The following is a 16,790-nucleotide window of genomic DNA, read 5'->3' as shown; positions in this document are numbered from 1 at the left end:
ACGTTGCAGATTTGATTTTCGTTAAATTTAAATATAGTATTATCCTACTAATATTATAAATGCGAAAGTTTGTATGGATGTGTGTGAGTTTGTTGCTCCTTCACGCAAAAGCTACTGAACCGATTGCAATGAAATTTGGTACGTACACAGCTGGACAACTGGAATAACATATAGGCAACTTTTTATCCCGATATTCCTACGGGATACGGACTTACGCGGGTGAAACCGCAGGGCGCAGCTAGTATTTTTATATAACTAGGTTTGACCGCGATATGCGAAGCTTTTTAAAATACCTCTACAATACGTGCTCTCATTATGTATGTTTCTACGAATAAGATCTTTTTAAATATTCACAAATTTTATTTCCAGAATGAAAATCCTACAGAAAATAACTCATGGGCTATTCTATATCTTTGTTATATGGTGGTTCTGGACAACTGGTTTCGTACAAAACTTGCTAAGCTGAAGAAGATATCATAAAATCAATTTCTTGGTTTGTATTTGCATGACATTTGAAACTGAAGTTACGTTTTTTGCGTAAAAAACATGCTTAAATTAGCTATTTGTATATTAACTAAACGGTTACAGAAATAGAACCATTTGTATAGATAATTACTCGTATATATTAAAATTTTTGTATAACGTATGTGAGCTGTGTTAGTTTATTATTGTACGTAGGGGTTACCATGACGTCTTAAAGCAGCACTAATTCCAGTGTATGAGTGCTCTGTCTGTTTCCCATACTGGAATTACTGGCTTTAAGACGATATATTATATGTTAAATAATAAATATTTTACATTGAATTCTGTTTATTATTTGAAGAAAGAGTATCTTTATCGCATTCTACTGTATGTATGACGACTAATTAAAAAAATACGCATTGTGATATAAGAAAAACGATATTTGTCTTATTGATATAGTAATAAGTGAAAAAAAGGTGTGTGTGCGATTCACACACGATAGAAGTGAAACTTCAGTAAATCGACAAAAGAATGAGATGAATATATATAAAATATAAAATAGTATGTACATTTCTGTCTCATTCTTTGCCGGCTTCATTCTATACGTTTTTGTATTTGTGTCTCTTGCTTGTCGTTTTTTCCGTTGCATCAGGTTTGGAATCACAACGATTCTACAGAAGTTTCACTTCAAAAATTTCAAACGATATGAAGTATGTGAATGAATTATTTTATAAAATAGCACGCAACTGAGCTGGTGGTTCGCCTAATAGTAAGCGATCACCACCGCCCATGGACAATTGCAGAGGTAGGGCCGTAGCAAATGCAATCCTCGCTTTTAAGGGGAAAGGGATAAGGAAAGAATTAACTGTGGGAATAAAGAATGGACTGGAAAAGGTGAGAAATAGGATACCAGGCCTGTATAGAGGAAATTTTGAAATACGTCCGAGCATACGACGTTATTTTGCTTTCAAATTACTCTTTGGTGGCAGGTTCACAAATTCAGTTTTTTTCAGTGAATTATCGTTAGAATATATATAGTAGTAGTATAATATATCTAGTAGGGAAGTACTAGCAAATATTGGTGTTTAAGCGCTGTTAGTTTTCTAATAAAAATGGCAAAATTTCTATTTCTATAATTCTGGTATAGAGGATAATAACAAGTAAAAAGACGTGTTTTGAGGTGGTTCAGTTATCTACCAAAAATAAGCAAAATTTCTACCATTTTTTAAATAGTAGAAAAAACAAAAGCTATCCCTGCTATAGCTATAAGCTATATGTATGCGTGTTCCTGGCTAAACCCTTTATATATTAACTGCTTTTTGGTGTTTTCTACTATACTCTGTAAGCAATATACAAGAATATTGCTTAATTTAGATTAGGTTAGTAATAATTAAAGTAATTCATGTCAATTTAAAGAAAAGCCTCGGAAGCGTAAGCACTGATTTTGTGTATAAATTATTGTGTAACAGCTAATTGGATAAATCAATTAATTTTAATTCATTTCATAATTTATGTAACTCTATTATATTTTCCCTTATGTAATATGAGCAATTTTTTGTATATTATATCAACCGGCATATTAATCAGACTGCATTTAAATAAATTTTAAAAGTCAACGCCCGTACTATTGTTATTGTAATGATTTAATTTTAATTATGTGGGTAAGAGACAAAATCGCATTAATATTTGTGAATTTAAATGTTTTCTTGTATACAGAGTGTTATAAAAGATCTTGGTAAGTTACGAAAACATACAACGTATGCATTTTTAAATTGAGTTATAATATATCCTACTAATATTAAAATGCGAAAGTTTGTAAGGATGTGTGTGTGTTTGTTGCTCTTTCACGCAAAAACTACTGAACCGATTGCAATGTAATTTGGTACGTAGATAGCTGGACAACTGGAATAACATATAGGCAACTTTTATCCCGATATTCTTACGGGATACAGACTTACGCGCGTGAAACCGCGGGGCGCAGATAGTAGGAGATATTTTATGATTGAACAATATGAATTCGTACACAATAGCTGTATATTCTCTTACATAAGAATAAATGGGCTTATTATTATATTGTACTAGCTCTTGCTCGCGGCTCCCCACGCATTAATGCGGACTAGTTTAAAAGATGTTATCATATATATACCTTTTTATTGAATCACTCTATGTATTATAAAACCCCAAATTCCGTTGCGTAGTTTTAAAGATTTTTAGCATACATAGGGACATATGGACATAGGCACAGAGAAAGCGACTTTTTTATACTATTTAGTGATTGTAACCCCGCAGTGTTTAGGCAATTTCTAACTACTCACTACTTACCTAGATAGTACCTACGGGAACTAACTACAAAACGTTTTAAGTGGTTTACTCACACAAACATACGACAATTACCGTCTGTTGGAGAGCATCAACACAAGTGGTCATGTATATAGTTAATAACCGCCCCGGATTTGCCCGTGGTGCATATATAGCATACGAAAAAGATGCAGCTGTCTAATGGTGAAAGAATAACTGTGATTGGTGCAGTAGTTTTTGTGTGATTACATTACATACATACGCGAATACAATTAACAAAAAAAAAATACCGCCATAAAATAACTACAGCAAATTAAATGAGAACACACGGTTAGCGCCTGCTGTCAAATAAAATAAAAATAATCAAAATCGGTTCACCCAGTGCAAAGTTCTGAGCTAACAAAGCCAAAAGACATATAGTTCTGATAAACTCATTTTTTGAGGTCAGTTTGAAAACACATACGTTTAAGATATAAACTACTATCATATACAAATGGCTGTTCTTTGAACCTGTGGTAAATGGGTAATATTAATTTATGTATAGAACTCAAAAGCGCTTCTAGATGATCTAGTGCTTCTAAATAAAACTATTTATGCGTTTTCTTATTGAAATTAACGCTTATTAACTGTTCTCTGCTAGCTTTCCAATTGTATTTCAAATTATAACAATTTATTGTGATGTTTGTAAAAGATTATGAATTTTATTTATAACTGTTAAAAAAAGCTTATTATTAATTGTGAACTGATTTTGTCGAAGTCACACTAAAAAAGTGAAAAGTGTGAAAATTTGTTTGTTTGGATGTTTGTCCGTCAATCACGCTAAAACTATTGAACGGATTGATAAAATTTGGTATACAGACAGGTGCGAGCTGACTTGCTGGCTGGTGATAGGATACTTTTTATCCCGATTAAATGCTCCCTTGGGATTAAACAGGAATCTTGATATCCGGGCGGGGCCGGGACGAGCGTCTAGTTTTAAATATTATCAATTGATAAGTATTTTAAAAGCAGATATAAAAATTGAAGAACAAAACATATTGCATCATTATGACACCCTTTTTTTATAGTGGGGAAATCTTGCATAGATACCCACGGCCCCCGGGGAAAAGGTGGTGGGTTATGTCGGATTCCTACCGACTAAAACCCCACTGTGTTCCGTCAAGCCGCGTAAGTGAAGGAGCAACGGGTACTTGTAAGATTCGTCCGCGACCCCCTCGGCGGCAGCCCTGCAGGCCAGGCACCACGCGGCTTATTTGACAGATCTTACCTCCTGTGAGCGGCGTAAGCGAAACACGTCTCGCGCACGCCTCACCGCACCGGACGATGGATTATTGTGGGAGTCGAGCACGCTTCGGCACGAATTGGGCCAGCTCGCACCGGGGAAGTACCACACCCCCACAGAAAACCGGCGTGAAATAGTGGCATGCCACTGTGTTTCGTACGGTGAGTGGGGGAGCCGGAGGCCCGTTTCCTTTTCCTCACCCGTCCTAGTCCATTCCTTCTTTCCAGTCGTTAATCCTTTCATTTTCCCTTACCCCATAAAAGCGGGCAGCGCATTCACAGAGGTACTACCTTTGCGAATGTTCATGGGCGGTGGTGATCGCTTACCATCAGGCGAACCACCAGCTCAGCTGCCCGCTAAGAAATAAAAAAAAAAATGACGTCCCCGATCAATCAATCAATCAATCAAAAACTCTTTATTGTGAACCTTTACAAGAAGAGTAAAAACAGGATATAAATAACATCGGCAGGATGAAGAGCACAACAATCCATCGCCCGGCGCCCATCATTATGACACCCTGTATTCGCGTCTCATTCGCGAATGCGTCGATACACGCTTTTCGTGAAAGCTCAAAGGTCAAGCAACAATACCTCTTATTAACATTTACTCTTCGTAATATAATAAATTCAGTTCAACGACAGTAATCATCCTTCAGTTGTGTATAACCTCTTGGCGGTGCTGTGTTTTATTGAGGTAACTGTAGAAGTAATGTTTTATGTGAATGTATGTATGTGATCTGTATTGTCCATTTCTTTGGCACTACAGCACAAATCGCTGAACGGTTTTTGATTGACGTGTGGTTGTAATTAGAATAGTAGTGACATCTTATCCTACTTCTTATCTTACGTATATAATATAACGATCAGTAAAACGTTAAGTATAAATTGGATGTGATGTCTACCAAGTTGTGCTTGCCTTAAAAGTATATTAAGCGTTTGTCCCTATAGTGAAAACGAAACTAGGACGACGAAATTAACAATCCTACTTTCCTACTAATATTATAAATGCGAGTTTGTAAGGATGTGTGTGTGTTTGTTGTTCTTTCACGCAAAAGCTACTGAACCGATTGCAATGAAATTTGGTACGTAGACAGCTGGACAACTGGAATAACATATAGGCAACTTTTTATCCCGATATTCCTACGAGATACGGACTTATGTAGGTGAAACCGCGGGGCGCAGCTAGTATTTTAATAAATATAAGTCAAATTCAATGTATAGTTTATTTTAGTTGCTAAGTTCTACAGTTGTGTACAAAAAAATATCGTCACCCAAATGAACGTAAAACACGTCTGTTTCATTAACATTCCGAAAAAGTATATTAAACATTAAATACAAAATGAATTTAACACAACATGTCCAAAGCTTTTATCGCGAGAATCCTGAAAATTCTCTCTATAACATAAAAACTAATTATCCTTACAAACTTTCGCATTTATAATATTAGGATAGGACGTAATATATATGCGCCGCGCGTGGTTAAATCATGTATTAATGTTCGATAGTGCACCTATCCAGGGATGCTACGTCATGAACAGACTGACAAAAAAATCATTCATTTGAAAATTCATCATTAGAAAGTAATTTTTTGAAAGTTCATTTATTGAAAGTTCATTACCTGTCCATGCAGTAGCAGTATAAGCCATTTGTAATTTTTGTATATATTGTTTATCTAGTATAGTTTATGTATTTTATTGTAAGAGTATATATTTTTATATAGTATTTATGTAAAACATGTGTATTTTATTTATTTTTTTTCTCATATTCTGACATATTTTTTAGTTTCTTACACTAACCCTAAAACCTCTTGCATTTCCTTTCCTACCAGGTTGCCTGGCAGAGATTGCTGTCTAGCAATAAGGCCGCCTTTTGTACAGAATATCATTGTGCCATATTATATTTTGTATAAACTATTCTTTCTGTTTTGTACAATAAAGTATTATAAATAAATAAATAAATAAATAAAGTGTGGCAAAATGGTGCTTCTTTTTTTAATTTACAAACATATATCAAATACGATTTTTTTACAAACATAACATACGATTTTCTGAACAGAAATCTTCTCTGTAACTATTATGTGGGGACCATTTTGATATCATGATATGTTCGTAGATTACATAATTAATTATTTTGATTTATTACAAGACAGGCAATTTAAACATCATTGTTTCATGCAAATATAAAATAACAAGAATTGGAAGTAAACAGAATAATACACGGTTTTCAATAAATATATTTTTTTATGTTACAGTCGGCAATGGAGCTGGTGGTACGCCTGATGGTAAGCGCTACCACCGCCCGTGAACATTTGGAGAGGCGGAAGGTCCATTGCAGACCTTACGCCTCTACAAATAGATTGCGGACTTTTTTAGGAAGGGCTTAAGAAAGGATTGGCGATAGGAATAAGGGAAAGGACTGGGAAGGGTAAGGAAAAGGACATGGGCCTCCGGCTCCCCCATTCACCGAACGAAACACAGCATAATGCTATTTCACGCCGGTCTTCTGTGGGGGTGTGGTACTTCCCCGGTGCGAGCTGGCCCAATTCGTGCGGAAACGTGCTCGACTACCACATACAAAAATCATATTTTAATTAATTTAAAACTATTTTCTCATATAATTTTTCTCTTTCGACTAGAAACAAACTACATGTTTATAAAACGATGTTATATTTTCTGATATGATCCCCCCCCTCCACCCCTTCCGCTTCTCCCAAACGTGAAATTAAGTGAGATACACCGCCATCCCCTTACTGTTCTTGTATCCCGTTAATGGATGGCCCCTTTGCTAATAGACAGTTCAATACTGTTTATTTTGTACGCTAGCTATTCGCCCCGGCTTCCCCCATGATATATATATAGCTTGTGCCACTCAGTGAAGTTGCAGCTTTCTAATGGTGAAAGAATTTTTGTAATCGGTCCAGTAGTTTTTGCGTGAAAACGTTACAAACATACAAACATTTCCTCTTTATAATTTTAGTGTACATAATTTACAAGATACATATGTATGGATAGTCTTCACTCCTTATTCGAAGAACGAATTCACCTTTGATCTCTGATTTTAATTGTTTTTTTTTATAAATTCCTAGATAGTATACAAAGAGACCACGAATTAAGTGTCGCCTTTTGAATTCTTAATTGAATTAATTATGCTACAATCAAAAACGATGTTTTCGAATTATCAAAACAAGGCCAAAAAAATTTAAATGGAACGCGAAAGGTGTCAGCTTTCGAATAAAGAATCACCCAAATCGGATCACTCAATCGAGAGTTCTGAGGTAGAAAACACAAAACATACAGACGATTTGCGGATTTTTTTGAAGCCGATTTTTTTTTTTTTTTTTTTATGTCACAGCCGGTAACGGAGCTGGTGGGACGCCTGATGGTAAGCGCTACCACCGCCCATGAACATTTGGAGAGGTGTAAGATACGTTGCAGACCTTACGCCTCTACAAATGGATTGCCGACTTTAAATTGGGAAGGGATTAAGAAAGGATTTTCGAAAGGAATAAAGGAAAGGACTGGGAAGGGGAAGGAATAGGATAGGCCGCTGGCTTCCCCACTCACCGAACACAGCAGAATGCTATTTCACGTCGGTCTTCTGTGGGGGTGTGGTACTTCCCCGGTGCGAGCTGGCCCAATTCGTGCCGAAGCGTGCTCGACTACCACATTCTATAACTTTGTTAACTGTCATTTAATTACAGGTGCCGTTATATTGTTTCGCTACAATGACTTTCTTAGAGGATCGAGATTTACAAGACGTACCGAATATCAAAGAGTATTATGCAAACAAGACGATTTTCGTAACTGGCGGCTCTGGTAAGTAAATGTAACTCACTAGCTCCATTTCCAGGTTTTGCCTAGGTTAAATATTGTTACGTTACGCGGTTGAGATGTACTCATGAATGAATGAATAATTTATTGTACACACCAAACATTACAAAGTACAGACTAAAAATACAAGTTGCACAAGAGGTGACCTTAGGGCTTCAACCAGGTAATCAAAACGCACAAAGAAGAAGATACTGTAATCGAGAATTTTAAACAAAATATTGCATCATTTTTTTACAAAGAAAATAGCATTTGAAAGTTTTAGAAATATCGCTTACCACACCCTGGGACTGAACTGATTTAAACCTAGTATTTTCTTGTGTTTGATTTTACGCGAGTATTATATCTATATTTATAAATTAAAGACTTAAACGGATTTTAAATCATAATAATAATATAATAAATAACCCGCGTTTATTATCCGTTTTAAGTCTTTAATTTATAAATGACTTAAATCTATTAACATTTTTATTGCATCCATCGTAATGGTCAATTATGAGGATGAAATTTCTCTCTCTCTTCTATAGATGTATTCTTTTGCCGCGGCTCCGCACGCGTTAAATTTGGTGTAGTTTTATAAATGTTTTTATACATATAAATCTTCCTCTTAAATCACTCTATCTATTTACAAATAAACTCATTATAATCCGTTGCGTAGTTTTAAAAATTTAAGCATGCATAGGGTCAAAGGGGCAGACAGAGAAAGCAACTTTGTTTTATACTATGTAGTGAAGCTATTTATTGATTATCTGTTTTTATATATATATTTTTAGGATTTATGGGCACTGTATTAATAGAGAAACTCCTTTACTCGTGCACGGATTTGGAAAGGATATACTTGCTCCTCAGGAGCAAGAAGGGAGTGAATTCTGAAGATAGACTCGCAGATTTATACAAGAGTTCTGTAAGTTATTTTTGAACGTTTTATAATTTCCATTTGAATGGAAATATATATTGGTCAAATCTTATAAATAACACTAATATTATAAATGTGAAAGTTTGTTTGTTTGGATGTTGATCCGTCAATCACGTTGAAATTACTGAATGTTTTTGATGAAATTAGGATACTTTTTATCCCGATATAAATGCTCTCTTCAGATAAGACAGGAATCTTGATATCCGGGCGGAGCCGGGACGAGCATCTAAAAAAAGTGAAGTCCCGTGTCCCCTACTGGGGTATGGGGCAGATGATATACATCTGTTTCACTGATCGATTTACTTTATGGACAAGTAGGTGATCAGCCTTCTATGTCCTGCCAGACCGAGAATTTTTTTTTTGCGTCTCCACCGGGAATCGAACCCAGGACCCCTCGGTTCTAAGGTCACGCGTTAGCCACTGTACCAAGGAGGCGGTCAAAGGACGAGCATCTAGTATATAATAAAGATTCTACGGCGTTAAGTTTGCAGAATATTTTGAAAAAAAGAAAGGAAACGTTTATTTAACGCCACACATCCTTACATAAATAGATTAAAATAAAATTTTTAGTGCTTCGAGCGCCTGCGCAAGGAAAGACCTGGCGTTTTCGAGAGAAAAGTGTTTTCTGTAGCTGGTGACATTTCCGAGCTGGGATTAGGTATGATTCATGTTTTATTTTGTGCTTTTAAATTGTTGATTCGAATTTTTAAAAATTAACTTTTGAAGCTACTTTATCCTCGTAAGAGGCCTGTGTGTCTGAGTATAATTGTACATATATAGGTATACATAGGTATACACACAGGATAATTGAGGGAACTATTTTAGAGTTAGTTATTATTGTATAAGATCTAAAACTATCTAATTTAAATGAATTCATTTCATTGAGTAACAAAGATGGAATAGAGATCATAAAATCATATATAATCCTAATTCATAACTATAATTATAATTTAAAACTAAACAGCCTTCAAATTGTTAGATCTAGACCAAATGTAAATAGAACCACAAGGAAGACTTCCAATACATAAAAAAATCATCGAAATCGGTGCATCCAGTCAAAAATTTCGAGGTAACAAAGCCGAAACTCGATATAGGACCTTCTTTTTTTGAAGTCGGTTGAAAATACGTAACGACAACATGTAAATTGGTAACAGTTGTTATATTTTTATCAGGTCTCTCTGAAGAAGACAGAGCTTTGCTCATAAATCGAGTCAATATAGTTTTCCACGTAGCGGCTAGCGTAAGGTTAGTAGTTTATAGTCATTTATAGAAAAATCTAGCAAATATAAGAAACAGAACCGATTTTTTTTAATAAATAGTAGTATTTTCTTGTGTTTGATTTTACGCGAGTATTATACATTTAGAAATTAAAGAAAAATACTCAACATACCAACTGCGGAGAAATAAGTGGAGGTAGTTAACAAACAACAATTTTTGGTATGACCTTCAAGACATGTAACATCTTAGTCTCCCTGTGACCACGCCCGCTGTAAAGCGTTCGAAATGTCTGGTTAATTATAAAATGTATAAATCGCGTTTAAAATCCGTCAAAAAGTTTACATTCTCTTTCTGCCTGCGGATGAGTCCGCGTTTTCGAAGGAAAAGATAGGCAGTGTCAGATAGTCCGAGACAAAAAGTCACTCCTTTTTGAAGTGAAACTTCTTTAGAATCGTTGTGATTTCAAACCTGATGCAACGGAAAAACGACAGGTAAGAGACAGAAATACAAAAATGTGTAGAATGAAGCCGGCAAAGAATGAGACAGAAATATACATACTATTTTATTCATTCTTTTGACGATTTATTGAAGTTTCACTTCTATCATGTGTGAATCGCACACACACCTTTTTTTCGGATCTAAAACTATATCTATAACAAATTTCATCCAAATCGGTTAAGTCATTCTTGGTTAATAGTGTATCTAGCACATCTTATTTTATATATAGACTAAAAAGCCAAATAGTGTAACTAACATGCCTTTATTATATATAAAGACTAGCTTTCACCCCCGGATTAGCACGCACTTCTAAGTCGATATTGACTAAGAATGTTTTAAAACAGAACGTACCCACAAACATTTTTATGTGTCTATTTTAGGTGTAAGAATATATAATGATATTTTTTAATCGTTCCGTCAGATTCAATGATACACTGGACTACGCAGCGAAACTAAATTTACGAGGCACGAGAGAAATTATAGACTTGGCGAAAGAAATGCAATGTCTTGAGGTGTGTTCAAAAATATTACATTTTAATAAGTGGCCTGAAAAAAAAACACTCATAAGAGAACTCCGTGAGCATAATTTTTGGTAGTCGAGCACGCATCGGCACGAATTGCGCCAGCTCGCACCGGGGAAGTACCACACCCCCACAGAAGACCGGCATGAAATAGCATACTGCTGTGTTTCGTTCGGTGAGTGGGGGAGCCGGAGGCCCGTATCCTTTTCCTTACCTTTTCTAGTCCTTTCGTCATTCCTTTCTTAATCTTTTTCCAATTTAAAGTCGCCAATCCATTTGTAGAGGCGTAAGGTCGATTGCAGACCTAATACGCCTCCCCAAATGTCCATGGTCGGTGGTAGCGCTTACCATCATGCGACCCACCACCTCCATTGTCGACGATGACATAAAAAAACGTATTTAATTATTTGAAATAATTGCTTAGATAACAGAGATTATTGTTAGTAAATGACTTATAGAAAACTGACGAATTCATCAACTTTAATGCCTTCAGTTTATCCACTGTAGTTACATATACACAAATAATAATGCTATTCCTAAGTGACACCCTTTTTTTGCACACATAATGTATCTTATTAGCATAAATTAGATAGTACGTTAATACATCAATAAGGGGGCATCCATAAATTACGTGAGGTGTTTAAGGGGTAGAAGGGGTTAATTAAAATCTTTCCAAATCTCACTTTGTCAATTTTATGCTTATTCTTTAGTTTAATCCATACTAATATTTGTGCCCTGAACCAATTTTACAAGCCATTGTTTCGATAAAAAGCCACGTTATCTGTATCATAGGCAATATTTTATTATTTGTTTATACCAGGCGGAGCCGGAACGAGCGTCTAAAAGGATATCAATTGCATATTTTCATGTAAATTTTTTGTAGCAATATAATTCATCTATTTTTTATGTAATCGTCGACAATGGAGCTGGTGGGTCGCCTGATGGGAAGCGCTAACACCGCCCATGAACATTTGTAAAGGCGACTTTGAATTTGAGAAGGATTAAGAAAGAATTGAGAGAGGAATAAAGGGTGCGGATCAGCAGGCCCCCGGCTCCCTCACTCACCGAACGTAACTCAGTTACAAGCCACTATTTCACGCCGGTCTTCTGTAGAGGTTTGGTACTTCCCCGGTGCGAGCAGGCCCAATTCGTGCCGTAGCGTACTCAACTCCCACATAAAAAAAAAAATCTTGCATATTCCGACAATATCTTTCAGAGTTTTGTTCACGTATCCACAAGCTATTCTAACACAAATCGGGATACCATAGAAGAAGTGATATATCCTCCTCATGCTGACTGGAGGGACACTCTTGCCATCTGTGAGGCTCTGGACCCGGAGACATTAAAGATATTAACACCGAAGTAAGCATAACCAGAATTGTTATATCCTCTTCTTGAAAATATCTTATTACGCATCATTGGTTTTTCACTTATTTTCTACCACAGTATAATATATCATAGTATGGTACTACTGGTATGGTCAATACATACTGTGTCACCAATTTATAAAATATAACCCAAATTAGTGTAACCTTAAATATATTTTTAGTCTACTATATTTACAAATGTACTCTTTGACTAAGAGCGACGGTGCAAAAGCCGATAATATTACAGAAATACTACAGCTGTATATATGATTTAAACATTACAGGTACCTTGGAGAGCTGCCAAACACGTATGTCTTCACAAAACAGCTTGCAGAACACGTTGTATACCAGAATAAAGGAATTATACCCGCTGTTATACTTCGACCATCTATAGGTATCTTAGGATCTAAATGTTATGGTGACAGAAACGCCGTGAGCATAACTCACCTGATAGCGTAAACGTTCAGTTCAGAGGCCAGGGGGGTTACTATCACGTCTTAATGCAGCACTAATTCCATCATGGAAAAATGGACATAGCGATATGGGTCGTTATCCTCACCGTCGTTATCCACGTGCCACCATCACGTCTTGATCTATATTAATATACTGATTTTCTAAAATAATATCGGAATGTATGATACTTATTAAATTTTATGAATTACATATTTACACTTCAAACACCACCAGCTCAGTTGCCCGCTATGACATAATTTACTCTTTGATTTTATGCAAAGCAAATATAACAATTAAATATATAACTTGACCTAATCTAATACCAAATCCGAACGTAAGGAACACTTCAGAGTCGAACAAGGCTGTCCGATTTTTAGCCTCCTTACTATCTCCAGACATACCCATCATATTGCGATTTGGAAAAAGACAACAACACACTTTCACATTAATAGATTATATTTATAATATTACTAAAGATTCACTCAAATTCCAGTGATTTCGAGTCACTTGGAGCCGCTGCCTGGTTGGAATGCTAACCTGAATGGTCCTGTTGGAATTATGGTAGCATCGGCTAAAGGTAATTAACTATTTATATGCTTTTATTTACCACATTTACCTAATTCGCCCGAAGATCTCTCTGCCCAGGTACCTCGATGACCTTTATGTAGAAAATAATTGTTTCGATATATTTTCGTTCGTTTATTATTATTTTTTGCACCATTCAGGTATCCTGCGTACAACTCTCTCTAAACCAGACCTGATATCCGATTATATCCCCGTGGATGTCGCTGTTAAAAACTTTATCGCCGCTGCCTGGATTCGGGGTACTAAAAAGTGAGTTGAGAGCAGTATGAAAGCATGATAAATATCTCCTCTCTTATATATTTTATTTCTTTCTGTAGAATACACACTGTAAGACACAGACAATAAGAAAAGAGAGAACTAACCATGTATAAATGACTGCTTTGTGGTTATTAAATCATATTTTGTCATCGGAGAGCCACTGAAAGTCAGCGCCATATCCAGTCTTGTCCTGGAACGGCGCATACTGAGTCGCTTACCCTTCTATCTTATATATGCGGGTAGATGTTTCGATTTTTTATTATGATTATTCATTTATATTTTAATGTATAGTTGCTTGTATTTCTTTCTGTCGGCGTTTTTAATGTGTATATGCGTTTAAAGGTGAAAAACTTTTTTCTTTCTTTCCTTTTTGACCAAGTATATTATATATTTAATAACAGCGGTAGCTCTTTTTGTCTGTCATGTCAACTTATACACTTACATAATAGCAGCGGGCATTATGTACAATGAATATTGTTCTATGCATAAATCTATTCTATAGATACACAAACGATCTGGTGCGCAAGATTAACTAAACAAAAAAAAAAAATTTCTACTCTAAACAGAAAAAAAGAAAAAAAAAGATTACAACTAAAACTTACAGAAATTAATTAATCAGAAAATAGTGCGGCTTAGGTGCTACGCAGAGCAGCGAGAACTTAGCGACGAAAACTTTCAAGAGTATTGGAAAATAGTTTTTTTTTATGTCAAATCTATAACATTTATAAACATATAAATTGACTTTTTTTTCTAATATTAATACATAATATAATACTACGCTATTGCTATAAAATATATACATACTCTTTGCCCTACAGATTAAAAAAAACCGACGATATACCCATATACAATATCTGTGCGGGTTCCCTAAACAACATCACAGTTAAAGAGATACGAGAAATCGGTTTCAAAGTTATGGAAGAAATACCCTTGGATGGTGCTCTTTGGGTTTGCTCCGGCGGCGTGACAAGTTCCAGGTTTAAATATAATATTTCTGTAAGTTTGAAAAAATAACATTTCTTATTACACCATTTCACAGAGTCTTTCTCGGAGTAAAAATACCCTAAGCATAAGTTTTGTACAAAAGGACAACTCATCTAGAGGCTATTTTTTAATTTTCAGTACGTGTTTATTTGTTTAATGTCTGAATATCATTAACTAAATGATAATTCTTGATTTTAGGTTATATTCGAGCATTTATTGCCAGCTCTGATTGTGGATGCATTTTATATATTGTTGGGAAAGAAACCAATGTAAGTACGGAAATGCTTTATCTTATTTCTCTCCGAAGTTTTGTATAAAAATAAGCGAAATCAAATGACATCTTTGCACGCAAGCGTATCACGTATGTATGATACGGGTAAGGGTGCTATTAAATGTTCGATGATTTCAGATTGACGAAAATACAACGACGCATATATTCGGTACAAATAGCTCTTCAGTACTACACAACACAGCAATGGACGTTCTGCAATGAGAACTTCACGAAACTACGGGCCGCTATAAAAGATGTTGACAAAGATGAGTTTTATTACGAGGTGGAGAAAATAGATCAATATAAATTTTTCAAGATTTCGACGCACGGCGCTAGAAAATATATTTTAAACGAAAAAGACGAGGATATACCTAAAGCCAGGGAGCATAACAGGAGGTAAGGATTATTTCCTCACCCTTCTATGCTATTCCTTCAGTCCTCACCCCATCCCTTAACCCTTACAAGCGGACAACTCATTCGCAGAAACCCTTCTGCAAATGTTAAAATCATCGCTTACCATCACGGGAACCTGATGAAAGATTTATAAATCTACCGTGCGTTAAGACATGGGAAAAGCTTCTATTTTATTTATAACATACCTAGCCTAAAATTAATTTTAGGTTGGATTACATTATACATGGTATTAGTCATACAAAAGTGACATATATAATAAAAGGGCGGATTTAAATTTCAGTTTTATAGCATTCAAGTGCTTTACAAATGAGAATTTTTTTAAAGAATCATCTATTGAGATAGATGGCGTGGAGTGTCCCTTAGGCACATAAACCGAAAGAGTTGGAGAAATTCGATTGCTGAGGCGGGATCACGGCAAATGACGAGCGTTCGAATACCGCTTCGTAATCAAATTTATTCTTTTTGATTAAATTTTTTTCAAAACGGCGGAATTCTGGGACCAAATGTCATGCATCTTATTTTTCATTATTTGTTACAGATTACGAAACATGCAACGGCTAGTCCATGGTCTGTTCTATATGTCTATGGGTTGGTGGATTCTAAACACGAATTTGGTACAGAGTTATCTTTATTGAGAGATTAAAACGTCACTTCCCGCGCTAGTGAAAGAAATAAAAAAAATGCTTTGTGTCACAGAATATAAAATTATCATGTGAAGTTGATGTGATATAATTTTTGAACTATATCAAAAACATAAATTTGAATTTTTAAACGCTTAGACTTTAAATAAATAAATCTTTTAAATCTTCTATTGCGTTTTCTTTATATCTAGCATAGTATTATAATAGTATGTGTGGTTATACTTACAGAAATATAAGTATTTTGTTATTTGTTATAGACATAGCAAAATGTTTTGCAAAATTTATGTTTAACAAAATCAAGAATAGAACAACGTATTAAATACCAAAACAAATAAGCTAAATATGAAAAGTAAATAAGTTGTTATGGAAGGATTATTAATAATATATATTTCAAATCTTTATAAATTTTACCGAGATCCCATCAGGTATCTGAATCTTTTTTTTATTGAAAACTTATATTATTATGTTATCTGTCTTGTAAACGCAAAATATGTTATAAAAATTTGTCACAAACAGCTATTTTTTGTAAATCATTCCGAGTGGAATAGAAAATAAAAGGAGATTCCTACTTTTAGTTCAAATGACGCTTGATTTTCGCGAAGAGCAATATCTTATATGCTTCGCATGAGAGGCGTGCGACGGACCTAATTTATGTAATTTAAATCAATAAAATGACAACAAACATCTAATTCACTCTATCAAAGTTTTAATTTCGGCTTGAGACAGTTCATTAGGATGATGTGCAGCTGACCATTCTAACGTGTGTAATAAATGTTATGTACATATTGGACATTCA

General features: G+C 35.1%; 1 protein-coding gene across 1 annotated transcript; it reads left to right on the top strand.

Moving 5' to 3' along the window:
* The first annotated feature begins 7,750 nt into the window (after positions 1–7,750).
* LOC119838156 (putative fatty acyl-CoA reductase CG5065) lies at positions 7,751–16,053 on the top strand. The gene is made up of 13 exons (XM_038363997.1): positions 7,751–7,856; positions 8,642–8,772; positions 9,355–9,442; positions 9,957–10,029; positions 10,922–11,012; positions 12,238–12,383; positions 12,673–12,782; positions 13,335–13,418; positions 13,567–13,675; positions 14,503–14,680; positions 14,867–14,937; positions 15,078–15,335; positions 15,892–16,053. Exons 1-13 carry the CDS (start codon positions 7,766–7,768, stop codon positions 15,986–15,988), a joined length of 1,527 nt encoding a protein of 508 aa, XP_038219925.1. The 5' UTR covers positions 7,751–7,765; the 3' UTR covers positions 15,989–16,053.
* Positions 16,054–16,790: the final 737 nt, after the last annotated feature.

The sequence above is a fragment of the Zerene cesonia genome, unplaced genomic scaffold (assembly GCF_012273895.1).
Source record: "Zerene cesonia ecotype Mississippi unplaced genomic scaffold, Zerene_cesonia_1.1 Zces_u001, whole genome shotgun sequence".
In the NCBI taxonomy this organism is placed as follows: domain Eukaryota; kingdom Metazoa; phylum Arthropoda; class Insecta; order Lepidoptera; family Pieridae; genus Zerene; species Zerene cesonia.
The sequence above is the reverse complement of the archived record's forward strand: the minus strand, read 5'-3'. Positions and strand labels throughout refer to the sequence as shown.

Excerpts from the sequence above, each read along its gene's own strand:
- LOC119838156 (XM_038363997.1), top strand. The coding sequence starts at position 7,766 with ATGACTTTCTTAGAGGATCGAGATTTACAAGACGTACCGAATATCAAA. Across the intron at positions 12,384-12,672 it reads TTAAAGATATTAACACCGAA|GTACCTTGGAGAGCTGCCAA; the intron begins GTAAGCATAACC and ends TAAACATTACAG. Across the intron at positions 14,938-15,077 it reads TTGTTGGGAAAGAAACCAAT|ATTGACGAAAATACAACGAC; the intron begins GTAAGTACGGAA and ends CGATGATTTCAG.